This window comes from Lates calcarifer, linkage group LG14 (genome assembly GCF_001640805.2).
Source record: "Lates calcarifer isolate ASB-BC8 linkage group LG14, TLL_Latcal_v3, whole genome shotgun sequence".
NCBI classification, from domain to species: domain Eukaryota; kingdom Metazoa; phylum Chordata; class Actinopteri; family Centropomidae; genus Lates; species Lates calcarifer.
This window is the reverse complement of record NC_066846.1, coordinates 203,429-216,589: the sequence shown is the minus strand read 5'-3', so window position 1 is coordinate 216,589 and position 13,161 is coordinate 203,429. Positions and strand designations below refer to the sequence as shown.

Below are 13,161 nucleotides of genomic sequence, written 5' to 3'. Positions count from 1 at the left end.
CAGTAAGTGAGCTTTAGAGGTTTTGGTTGGTTTTTGAATGTAAAACAGAGCCAGACTACCTGTTTCCACCTGCCTCTGTGGTAAGCCAGGCTGACCATGTCCTGAATGCAGCTCTGTGCTCAACACACAGACATGAGATTGATGCCCATCTCAACATCTCACTCACAAAAGAATGTAGCTACTCTTTAAAGGTAAAGAATCTGGAGTTGGACATGGTAAAGAATAGCGTAAAGACTGGGTTAGTAGTCCAGCTCTCACCAGTATAACCAGTTTAACACCAGCAGTTTGTGGAGAAATGAGGTATTTACCACATTACACATTAGTCATATTGCAACAGTTATCTAACAATGTGAAAACCTCAATGAGTACATGTACCTCTGATACTTCACTACATTAGACTTAAAGATTATTGATACTTTTATTTACAGAGTACTACATGCAGCATTATCCCATTCTGGTACTGATAGCTTTACTTAAAATTATGTCAGTGGTTACTGTCTGTAAATCACTCTGTGGCTACGTATAATAGTTTCTCATTATTAGTTTGATGAGAGTATTGTGCAAAATATTCTCAGAAGTGTAGAAGAGAAAACTACGTAGATATTTGTGAGAGTAGAATGTATTATCTAGACAAATACCCATGGACAAAAATACCCACTGACACTGAGAGGACAGCCACGAGCTGCCACACAAACACTGCACCATCCAGCTAACGTCTGGATGTTAGTACAGCACAGGATGTTTGGGACAATTAAACACAAATGATGCAGGAGCCAAAGTCAGGTGAGTGATGCATGGCAAAAACTGACTTCACTCTACATTTGCAGGGATTTGCTGCTTCTGGCTGGTCTGACTGACCTGAGGCCTGTACTACGAAGCCAGTTCAACACACCCAGGATATATTATCGTTATCTGGCTTCACTAAACCTATACTGAGTTACTCTGAATGTGTGATGCAGATAAACAGTGACAGTAATGTCAGACTGAGAGAGTTCACGTCTGAGGTCGAGCTGACTGAAGTGTTCATTTAGAATCATGGGAAATATTCAGCAGTGTGAGGATCAACAGTCAGTCTGTGATCATGTAGTCTGATAAACTCTCTCTCTGTTTGTTAGAAGCTCTGTTGTGGACATATTGAAAGACTGGAACGAAATGATTCCACTGAGCTATAAAAATATCTGTTGATCTTTATTATTCGTCACTTTGTTGTAAAGTCTCTTGTCCCTGTCAGTGATGACGCCAGTTTTCCAGTGATCTGATTGGTCCGTAGTTGGGCTGTTGACAGCTTCTGATCTGATCCTCTGAAGTTAACCTGCCCCGGAGCAGGTTAGCCGTGCAGTATCAGTTACCATGGTGATTTACCACAATGAGAAGTGAACCACTGTTGTAAGACTGAAAACACAGAGTTAAACCTGAAGTTACCTCGCTAACCGCAAATCCTGCTTCATAGTACAGGCCTCAGGTGTCCTGGATGATGGCAAAAACAACAACAAAGAGTCATCTTTTTCATTTCCCCTACATCATTCTAGTGACAAAATCAAATAGTTAAAATGTTTCGATTATCTGATGATCAGATTATCTGTAACAGTGGACCAGCATCATCTGTCTCATTCACAGGCTCAAAGGTAGAATCCCTTGTTTTCAGCCGAAAAGCAGAAACAAAGCAATATTTCAAGACCTTGAAATAAAATAAGGTAAGGTACAAGTTAACATGTTGCATGCTAAAGGACATTTTCTCTGAAAGTTACAGAAACATTAAAAATGAATTAACAGTGGACTGGGAAGTGAAAGAAAACGGAACCATGACTGTTAAAGTGAGGGCTGGTATATTTCAGTGAACTACTTCTGAGAATGCTGTTCAGACAAGGTCCACCTAAAAATGTGAACTCAGATAAATTATGGCAACAAAGTAACATGTAATATTATTGAATAGACTGAAAGTACTAAGTGCTGGAGACTCACTTAATTGTCTAGTTGAAACTGATGAATTAACTACTAACTACTGATTTAACATTTTCATCAGTATCAAATGGTTTCAGGTTTGTTCAGTGGTATTAACGTTGTTACCATCAGTTTGTGATTCACAGTCTTTTCAAAATGATGTCTCTTTTTTTGGCTGGAGTTACATAATTAGCTGTTAGCATTCCATGCTTGGTGCTCCTCTTCAGAGAAGCCTTTGTGTGTTCCTTTTGCCTCTTAGCACCAAATGTAGCCACAAACTGACATTAATTTCATTTACATTAAAATAGCTCCAAATCTTTTGTGCTAGAAGGCAAGTGAATTTGACCTGATTTATATGATGGGGAACATAAGTACCTGAGCTTAATACAGTATGTGCTAATGAGCTTTTCTGAGCATACTGATTTTATAACTCGACATTTTGATTGGCTGTTTTAAGATGGTCCTGCTTTCAGAATTTTGTTTTATTTTATTATTACTCCACTATCGAACATGTTATCTAGATTTCCCTAACAATATATGGAATTTGCTTCCAGAGAATTTACACATACACACACACACTTCTAGAACAAATAAACTTACACCTATAGAGACAGTAAAACTAGGTCATGTGTTTTTGATCCACAAGTTAAAATATCACCTCCAGTCTTCATTCACAAAGGAATTTTATCACTGGACAAGAACTCTGATTCTAATTTGGTGAGCATCAGAACATTTCATTATTTGTTCTGTACTTTGAGGTTGTAATCTCAGTTTGAGGTGTCAACAGGGAACTTAAGTCCCAAGCCAGGCATTTTAATGTTGCATGCAAGGCCATCTAGCAGCTTCCTAGTGAGTATGTGGTATGATACAGAAGCTGATGACTTTAAAGTTGTATAGTATTAGTTACATTATTGGTAGCCCTACATAATGAAGCTGTTGTAACTTGAAATTAACTGAGACACTGTGGTAAAATAAATACATACATAAATAAAATAGCTGAAGTCAAGTCAAAAATGTGAGAGGGTTGTTATTCACATATCCACATAATCAGAGTTTACATGTTACAGAACAGATGATTGTGATTTTCACTGGATGAATTTCTGTGACACACATAGTTTTATAATGAAGTTGAAATCAAGTTGTTAATGAGTATATGATTTAAAAATAAATTCATCAAAGTCAATCTTTCAGAAATGTGGAGACACACTAAAATAACACATTTTATGTCCAACTGAATTCACAAGTAATCTCTTTTTGCATTAAAAATCAATGAATTCTGAATTGACTTTTAATATTTCTAAATCATTGAAAGGATGAAAAAATATGAGTATTTAAGAATATATCAGAAATGTCTCTGAGTGTGTGCCACTGACTGACATCTGAGCAAAACAATCTTGCTCTTAAAGTTACAGGAACAGCTCTGTGTATTTTTGTGCCATTCATGTGTGTAGACAGTCACCAGGAAGTCAGTCCTGAGAGGAGAAAGACTAATGGTCTATAAGCCATATAATGCAGAAACCTGAGGAAGCCTTAAGGAAATTTTGGTTGACGTGTCTGGTGTCTGCATTTGGCTCCTTTCTTAATGAGCTGCCATCGTGGAACATGGTCTTCAGGTTACTAAATACATGCATTCTGGCATCTGTAGTTCATGAGTTAAGAGGCAGAAAGTATTTGGTTAGCAGTAGTGTGAAAGAATAAAGAGAACATCATTTTGTATCTAGGGGTGCAACTGATGATTATTTTCATTTCCTATAAATCTGCAGATAATTTTATTGAAAAATGATTCACTGGTTGATAAAATGTAAGGAAACAGTGAAACATGTACATTACATTCTACCATGTCCAAAACTGAAGGATATTCAGTTTGCAATGATTTAAAACAGAGAAACCAGCAAAGGCTTACTAACTAAATACTAACTATTGACTAAAAAAGTTGCTGATGAAGTTTCTGTAATCAATTAATTGACAAGTGTTTTTTTTGTCAAAAAGTATCTGGAAATGACATCTCTTAGATACACTCCTAGGTACCTCCTGAGGTCATATAAATTTTACACTTAAAATTCCGACACTCTGGACTCAAGGGTTGTGGTTTAGAGTGTGTCCAGGTTTTAGAGTTTTGAACGCAGGGATCCAACCACAGGCTTGTCTGAGCAGAACTCTTTCCACCAGGAGGGACGGTTCACCACCTCGCTGCCCTGCATCACTGTTGACCACAGGTTCCTGTAAAGCTATGTGGAGGAGAAACAGGGTGATGAGTCAGAAATAAACTTGATGAATCCTAAAGATGACACAAAGTGACAGACTGACATCTCTTTCATTTCTAAGCCAGTTCAGCATTCTCATGATTTTTTTCTAAGCCAACACTAGACTTTGTGTGTTTCCCTGAATGAAGCAGAGACAGCAGCCAAAGCTCTGCAGTGGTCTTCCAGTAATGAGACTTAACCTGACTGACTAAGCTGTCCCCCAGTGGGAGTACAAGGTTTATCAGTGAAATACTATTTTGAGTTGGTTTGAGTGCAAAGCTGTGAGTTGACCATAAAAGCACACACATTCAATTCATTAACATTTTATACTATATATATATTATGTAACATTTCTGCCAATTCTGTTCTTACCTTTTATATTAAAACATGGAGAATTGAACTGACAAAAATGACATGCACACAGGAGGTTTGTGTGCATGTGTGTATCTGCACATTGGGTGTTTGCTGCTGTCCACAGTTGAGGGTTTGTGTGGATATTTCATATTTCTATATAATATTTGTAACTGTTTAAATACACTAAACAATTTGTACTGCATTACACAAACAGGTGCTTGTATTATTTAGTCCATGCTGTTAATATTAGTGAGGGTAGGTTAATAACAGACACCTCTCTGTCTGCCTTGAGATAATGTCTGTTGTGATTTGGCGATTTAAATAAAATTGAATTGAATTGAATTGAAATTGAATCGAATTGTATAATGCAATACATACAACTGCACCACAAACTGCATCCAAACAAAATGATCCATCAGTTGAATTAACAACACTTCAAAACAAGCTCAATAAGAACTAGTCATTAGAACTTTATGTTGTACTGTTACTGTTGTATTAGACTCATAGCTTTAGCTGGGTGTTCCTAATAAACTACCAACCCTAGTGATATAATCAGTTAAACTGAATAATATATACTAATTAATTTATACATGATTCATCATTTCATAATTAGCTTTCCTTATTTTATCATTAATAATTTCATTCTAAAATAAAACAGCAAAGCAAATTTTAAAGATTCAGTTTTTTGTCACAGCCCCTTCCTCTCACCCTGCCCCCCTTTTCCTACATGACTTAGGGACATTAAGACCTGAATGGCCAGCAATTTAATTTAAATACTACTGAACTCAGACAAGACTCAGATAAAGCTTATAGTTAGGGTTTGGCTCAGGCTTGAACCATCCCTTAGTTATGCTGCTATAGGCCTAGACTGCCGGGAGATCTCCCATGATGCAATGAGCTCCTCTCTCTCTCTCTCCTCTCCTCTCCTCTCCCCCCCCCCCCCTCCTCTCCCTCTCCTCTCCCTCTCTCTCCATCAGTATGGATTCATATCCCATGTTACATGTTACTAACTCAGTATCTCCCCTTTCCTGTAGTATTGTGCTCTCCCGTCTCTGTCTCCTCTTCTGTCTCTTTCTGCAGGTATTTCTTCCTCTGGAGCTGTAGAGTCTGATCTGTGATGACAAGTCTCCTGCTGCTCCTACAACTCCACTCAACACCTGCTGTTATATTCAATAGTTATTAGTACTCCTTTTTGTACAACTGCTACTTTTGCAATTACCTCTTTAATTGTCAATACTATTATTACCACTAGTGTATTATTGATATCACCTTTTTACCTGGAATCTACGTTATGCTATATTCTCCTGTCCCTACTCTCTGAACAATAGATTATAATATGACACTAAAAGTCTGTAATTTTTTAAGTTTGACATGTAGGCACCCAAGCGACATAACAACATTATTATTTTTTATTTTGGTTTGCATCGTTTAATATACTATCATACAATATGTATTCATTTTTTGTAATTCTCTCTTCAGACTCACATATGGGCCCAGTTCAAGTCAAAAGTGCAAAAATCTATAGTAAATATTTACCAGTGGACATTAAATAATACTATGTATTATACTGTGATAACTGTGTACACTAATACTGTTTTTCTCCAAAAACAGAACTTCTCCTCTTTTCTCCTGGTAAACATTCTGTAGTCTTTTTGTTATATTTCAGTGCAGACTGGAAACTTGTGCTCTTTAGATACTGTGTTACTGTATTGTTTTACTGTGACTGTACTGTGAGTGTAAAGAGTAACTGGTTGGCAAAGATCTGGAAAACACTGTAAATGTTCAGGCTCACTGTTTATTGTGACAGTTGACCGCTTCAAGCTGTCATCAGCTTTAGGATAAAAGATGTGGCATCCTCTACATGTGTGTGTGCTCTCAGCACAGGTTTTTATTCAAGAATAATCAGTTTGTATTTGTGCCACACATTGACCTAAAGAACGGATGTGCCCACAGCTGTCACAGCACTCACAATGTGACATTTCTTGTATTATTTAACACATCAAAAAACAAGTTTTTATCCAGGTATAATTAGGTTTACGTGTTTGTATGTGCATTACCTGTCCATCAGCATTGCCAATAGGTGAGTTGAGGATGAAATCAGTGGGTGCAAAAACATCCACCAATGCTACTGCATCGTCTTTCAGCTGGAGAAGAGAGAGAGCAGATTTGATTGACTTTAAAGTCAGATGAGTGAGCAGCATCTGCCAGAAGTGTAACCTCATCATTCAAAGGAGCTAATAAAACAAAATGCTATACTAGACTATACTAATATGAATAAACAATATACAGAGAATCTTCAGCAAATACTCACAACTTTGTGTTGTAGATTTAATTGTAAATGTAATTTTGCCCATGAATCTATACTCAATAATCCATAATAACAAAATGAAAACCTGTTCTTAGACATTTTTGAGAATTTATTAAAAATCAAAAACTGAAATCTCTCATTTATAAAAGTATTCAGACCCTTAGTTCAGTACTTTGTAGAAGACCCTTTGGCAGCAGTTACAGCTCCCAGTCTTATTGGGTAAGTCTCTACAAACTTTGCATAACTTTGGGCAGTTTATCCCATTCTTCCTGGCAGATCAGACCTCTCGAGCTCTGTCAGATCGAGAGGCATCTGAGAACTGCCATCTTAAGATCTCTCTGGCTGTGCTTTTGCTGGGCCCTCAAGGACAGTCAGAGTCTTGACCATTCCAGCGCTGTCGGTTGTGGGTTTGAACCCTTGTTCACCCAGGGCTTTTTTGTGTGGAGTTTGCATGTTCTCCCTGTCCCTGTGTGAGTTCTCTCCAGGTACTCCAGCTTCCTCCCACAGTCCAACGACATGCAGGTTAGTGGGTGCCTATAGATTTCCCGTAGGTGTGAACGTGAGTGTGAATGGTTTTGTTTTTCTCTACGTCAGCCGGCCCCTCACCCAATGTCAGCTGGAATAGGCTTTAGCCCCCCCACGACCCTTACGGATAAGTGCTAGATAACTGATGGATGGTGAGATGACTGGGAACATTTACAATGCCTCTCAGTGTATCTACTTCTGATAAGAAATAACTAGTTTGAGTGAGGCAAATGAGAAGTAAATGGACGTGGACAAAGACTGAGACAGACAGGAAGACAAAGAGACAGATGGTCCTGTACCTGGGAGCAGAGAGCGAGAATGGCCATCTGCACCAACTCTGCTGGCTTCCTTCCATTCAAGTAATTACCTGGAACGGAACAGAGATATCTGATATCACCACAATGGAATGTGTCATTTACATTTTTATGTATGCATGCAGCATAAAGAGTACGATACACACCCTGGTACAATGTGGCCATGTGTTTGCTGAGGCTCCACAACCCATACAAGGCACACAGCTTGCTTAGTACTGGTCTGAGAGAAGTTGGTGTGTCTTGATCAGTAGTCTGCTCATGAAATCTCTGGAGGCAGTTGTGTTCGATGTAGGCAATGGCTAAGGAACGGCAATAGTAAACCTGAAAAAAACACACACAACATAAAGCTGCTATAAAAATGCACAGTTAATGGGTTAAGTGGTACCTGTGTATGAAGTGAGAGGATATCACTTTCATCTCTGTGTATCCTGGGTTAATGTAAATGACTACAGATACAGTAGTCAGTTTGGAACATAACCTCGCTCAACAGTAAGTTGCAAGGTTCACTTCATTTGTCTGTACAGGGGATGAAATTAAATACAGTCCCTTCAGCAGGTATTCAAACCCTTTCACTTTACTTTGTACACTGTATTGTGTTGTAGATTTCATTTTAAATGATCCGATGGCGATCTGTCCAGGGTGTAACCCACCTCTTGCCCAATGTCAGCTGGGATTGGCTCTGGCCCCTCTACAACCCTTAGTATAGATAATGGATGGATGGATGGATGGATGATAGAGAAGCCATTTTTGTCCATCAATCTACAAAAATGTTTAAAACATTTTGCTAATTTATTCAGAATTAAAAACTTAAATCTCTAATTTTCAGACCCTTTGCAGGGGCACTCCAAACTGCATCCTCTTTGCATTTACTATCCTTGCGATGTGTTTAGAAATTGGTTGGAGTAATTTAGAGAGGCACACACCTGTGTCCCACAATTTACACTTCATGTCAGGACAAAACCAAGCCATGAAGCCCAAGGAACTCTATAGACCTCTGAGATAAAACTGGTCAGGCATCGATCTGTTAAGGCTATATAGCCATTATTTAAAGCAGGAGCACAGTGGCCTCTAACACTGTGAAACTGCTTTAGTTTGGAAGCACCTGGTTTCTTCCTTGAGTTGACTGTCCAGCCAAACTGGGTAAATGGGCAAGAGAAGCTTTGGTCAAGGAGGTGACCAAGAACCAAACAGTCAGTCTAACAGAGCTTCAGAAGTCCTCTGCAGAGATGGAAGAACCTGTTGGAAAAACGATCATCTCAGCAGCACTCCATTAGCAGCCTCTATGGTAGAGGGGCAAGACAGAGGCCACTTTGGATAAAAGGCATATGTCTGCCTGCTTGGAGTTTGCCAAACAGCATGACAGCATGAGGAACAAGATACTCTGGTCTGATGATAAAAAAAAATTGAACCTGACAATCCTACCCTTCTGGTTTTAGGTCTAAAATGCAGAGTAGCAACTTTGTACCAAGTACTTTGTTGAAGATTGTTATTATATTTTCCTTTGAGTCCCCAGTCATTTCACATTCATACAGCATATATACGCATGTGCTCTCATCTGCTTCTTATTCACTAACCTCTATAAATAATACTATGAGTAATTAACTGAGTCTGCTTTTCCCTTCATGATCCTCCTCCCGAGCTCTTTGAGACCACTGAATTTCGGTGGGTGAGACTGTCTCCTAAGATATAAATCTTTGGCTGACCAGTTGCCCAATTTGTAATGGATTTATAAATGTTATTTCTCCCTGTTTGTAATATTAAAGCTGGGTGGGAAAAGGTTCTGGAAGTTCTTTTTCAACTGAGACCCACCCTGAAGCTTGATCCTCTGCAGTACGTATTTTGGATAGAAAGAAAAAGCAGAGTGGTACCAGTCCACTCTTGGCTGACCAAGACCCCCCCATCCTCACTCATCGCACATCATTTTGTTCTGTTAAAAGAAGCCCACAGAAAAGAATTTACAGCCTTGCTGAACTCAAAGGTAAGAGATATGTAATCTAGTCAATTTGTGGAACCAATATAATTGTTTTGGATATTTATTTTGCCCAACAAGGACAAGCCCAATTTTCTGTATAAGGAGGAGCAGGTTTTCTGTTATGTTTGTTTAGACCTGATCTAGCCCAGAAGAAGGCCATTTAAACTGTTCATTTTGGTTAACAGTTGCAGTAACAGTTGGTGTGGATACTCCCAACAAAGGCATTGCCTGTGATTTTTGAGGAGCCTAATCTAAACCTGTGTAATGCCCTTCACAAGTACAATTCTACTCAGTTAATGCTTTCTCAGTGTTGAGAATGTGATCATCAGAAAGAACCTGATTCCAGAAAGGTCTACATCTATAGCCACTCATCTGCCTGTTTATGAGTAATAATGTCAAGATTTTTATGAATTAAGATGCTGACACCCCACTTTGAATGAATAGGCACTGAAAAATAATTTACCAACCCAGTCTCTCTGTAGTTTAGTTGTAGTTTAGACTACCATCTAAGTGAGGTCCACTTTCTTTTATTTCAAATATTTAAAAAACCCTCTCTCTCTTAATGGCAAGATTGGCCCCCTAATGGGACATTTAGCATTTCTACCATAAAGCTCTATTACTTCTGTTTTCTACATCTAGACATATGGCATGATCCCACATTATATTTGAGCATACACACAATAAAGAGCTATGTCCTGACTTTGATGCTTTCCTGTGTTATAAACATACACAAATAAAACATGAACATAAATCTAAATATTAACACCTCTGGTAACTACTGAAGAACAAGATGGTTCACCATAAACTTTATTCCTGAACAAACCAATAGAATAATGCATCCATGAAACACAAAGTCCCAAACCTGCTTGCTACACTGCCTCCCTGGCTCTAAATCCTAGGAAACACACCAGAATATGTTGATCTATGCTGCCTCATTGGCTGGTTCTGTGGAAGTGCTCAATTTCAAAATCCTGGTTTACCTCAAAATCCAGTGCTTCAGAGATATTCTTGTGTATTCTTGTTCATATTCTGAGGCCGACTGAGTTACGCACATTTGGTTTCTTACATCTTTTTCTGTGATTAAAACATATTTGGTGGCAGCTGCTGGATTTTGCACATTTACTTGTATGCACACATGCACAGATTACAATTTGTACTGATTATACTGAGGGTTCATGATTGTTTTTCTTCCGTTACGTGGTTTTAATCATGGTTTTCACTCTAGGTTGTCCTGGACACGTCAGGAGAGACATCTGACTGCCCCAACTGTTACAGTGCATGAGTGTGTCTGCAGTGGTGGGTGTGTGTGTGTGTGTGTGTGTGTGTGTCTGTGTCTCACCTGGCTGTTGTTACTAGCCTCAAAGTCATCCTTGTACAAGGCCCTCTGCTGTTCCAGCCTCTTCTGACTCTCCTCCAACAAGAAACACACCAGCCACTTATAGGCTGCCAATGGCACTGATATGAAAGACAACAAGGAGTATACAGACTAGGTTAAACTGAGAAAGACAGAGAGAAAATATAACTATCTTCATGGCAATGAATCATTAAAAAGCTACAAATGTAGTACTATGGCTTTAACATCAGCTTTTCAGAGGCAGATGTGTTCCCCAAAACCCATGGAATTTTGGCCCATTGTGCTAACACACACCTGAATGCTCCAGACCAGCAACCTGCCAAGACTTCTTCAGTTAATCAAGGGCATTCGACCAGCAGCACCTGGTGCTACTTACCCTCTTAATTCCTATGGAAGCAGTAAGGGTGTACTTCATTTTTCACAGTTTTTGTTAAATTAACAATGACACAGTGTAATATGTCATGTGTTGTTCATCTGAGGTTGTATTCACCTAATTGTAAGACCTGCTGATTTTTTTTTTATTATGCCATGATACGTAAAACAATAGAATTCAGGGTGTCCTTTCATTTTCACATGCCTGAGTTTACATGTGCCTTTTTGTTTCATTTTGCATATGCATTAAAAGAGGATTGCACAACTAATAGGAAAGCAAGGGAGGCTGATTATTTAGTCCACTGAATTAACTAAGATTAGATTATTAGCAATAATCAGCTCTGTATGGAAAGCAGTCTACCCTTGAGAAAAAATAGCACAAAATAGAATTAACACAATTCTACAGAAATCAGACGCAGAGTGACCACAGCATAAAAATATCCACTGTTACAGTTAAAAATAAATAAACTGGTGAAAACTAAAAATAACTAAAAACCAGCCAATTCCATTGTTGTTCCAGCATAGTGACAGGGTGCTGGGGTTGTGTTCATCAAACCTGAATTTGAACCTGAAGATCATGACCTGTGAAATCACTTCAAATATTCTTCTATAGTTCAGACATATACCGTAAGCATTTGGCTAAATTCAAATGTGTGCTAATGAGAGACCAGCCATATCATAACACCTCCCCCCTCCACCTACTGTTTCACAGCCAAATTTCATTGAATTTGAATATACTGACAATTAAGGCTTTCGTCTTCTTCTTCTTGTCCTTATTTCATTTGTCATATTATATTTTTCCTAAAACCTACGTAATTTCCCCGAGGGAGTCATCCCAAAGGGATCAATAAAGTCTGTCTAAGTCTAAACAGATTTTCTTGTCAATAATTTTACTTTCTAGTTTTAGCAGATAAGGTTTGGAAACAACATTTGGAATGAATCCAATCTAGACCTGCTGAAATACTGGAATACCTGCAGCGTCCATACACTCCTCCATTGTTGTTGCTGTAAACTCGCTTCCCAGAATCTTGTGGAAATCTTCCAGGAAATCCACGCTGTGAAATGGAGACTCGATCCGCACACCATCTGAAAGCAGACAACACAGCAGCTGATGATTTAGAGACTAATTACATTCCTGTACTCACCTTAAAGCTCTAGGCTGCAGTCAGAATGTCAAAAAAATCTCCTTTCCCAACCATCCAAGGAAAGATGTGAAGGAGAATTCATTAGGACTTAGGACATAAGGCAAGGCTGTTTTTCAATGAATGCTGGATTTAAAATACAAAAAACCTGGCATCACAAATGTTTTATGAGCAAGGATATGCACCCAGCATGTCTGTAATGGATAACAAACTGGACTGGACAACACACACCAGCCACCTGTATGGGAAGACACAAAGCAGGCTGTACTTCCTAAGGAGACTGAGGTCTTTCAATGTCTGCAGCAAACTGCTGTGGATGTTCTACCAGTCTGTGGTTGCCAGTGTCCTCTGTTACACTGTGGTGTGCTGGGGGGGCAGCATATCCAGGAAGGACACGTACAGACTGGAGAAACTGATCAGGCGGGCCGGCTCTGTGGTCGGCATGAAGCTGGACTCTCTGGTGACGGTGGCAGAGATGAGGACACTGGACAAACTGCTGGATATTATGGACAATGCCAGCCACCCTCTGCACACTGTCATCAGCAACCAGAGGAGCCTGTTCAGTGAAAGACTGCTCCTGCCCAAGTGTAGGACCAACAGACTGAAGAACTCCTTTGTCCACCATGCCATCCACGC

The 13,161-nt window shown here is 39.1% G+C and overlaps 1 protein-coding gene across 1 annotated transcript in view; it reads right to left on the bottom strand.

The window, feature by feature from the left end:
* Nucleotides 1–2,943: 2,943 nt before the first annotated feature.
* acox3 (acyl-CoA oxidase 3, pristanoyl) overlaps nucleotides 2,944–13,161 on the bottom strand; it is a 32,014-nt gene continuing 21,796 nt past the window's right edge. The window contains exons 14-19 of the mRNA XM_018693924.2: nucleotides 12,356–12,469; nucleotides 10,997–11,112; nucleotides 7,832–8,006; nucleotides 7,671–7,738; nucleotides 6,596–6,682; nucleotides 2,944–4,169 (exon numbers count right to left, since the gene is read on the bottom strand). Of these exons, the coding sequence (XP_018549440.1) occupies nucleotides 4,050–4,169; nucleotides 6,596–6,682; nucleotides 7,671–7,738; nucleotides 7,832–8,006; nucleotides 10,997–11,112; nucleotides 12,356–12,469 (680 nt within the window). The 3' untranslated portion in view covers nucleotides 2,944–4,049. The remainder of the gene's footprint in view (nucleotides 4,170–6,595; nucleotides 6,683–7,670; nucleotides 7,739–7,831; nucleotides 8,007–10,996; nucleotides 11,113–12,355; nucleotides 12,470–13,161) is intronic.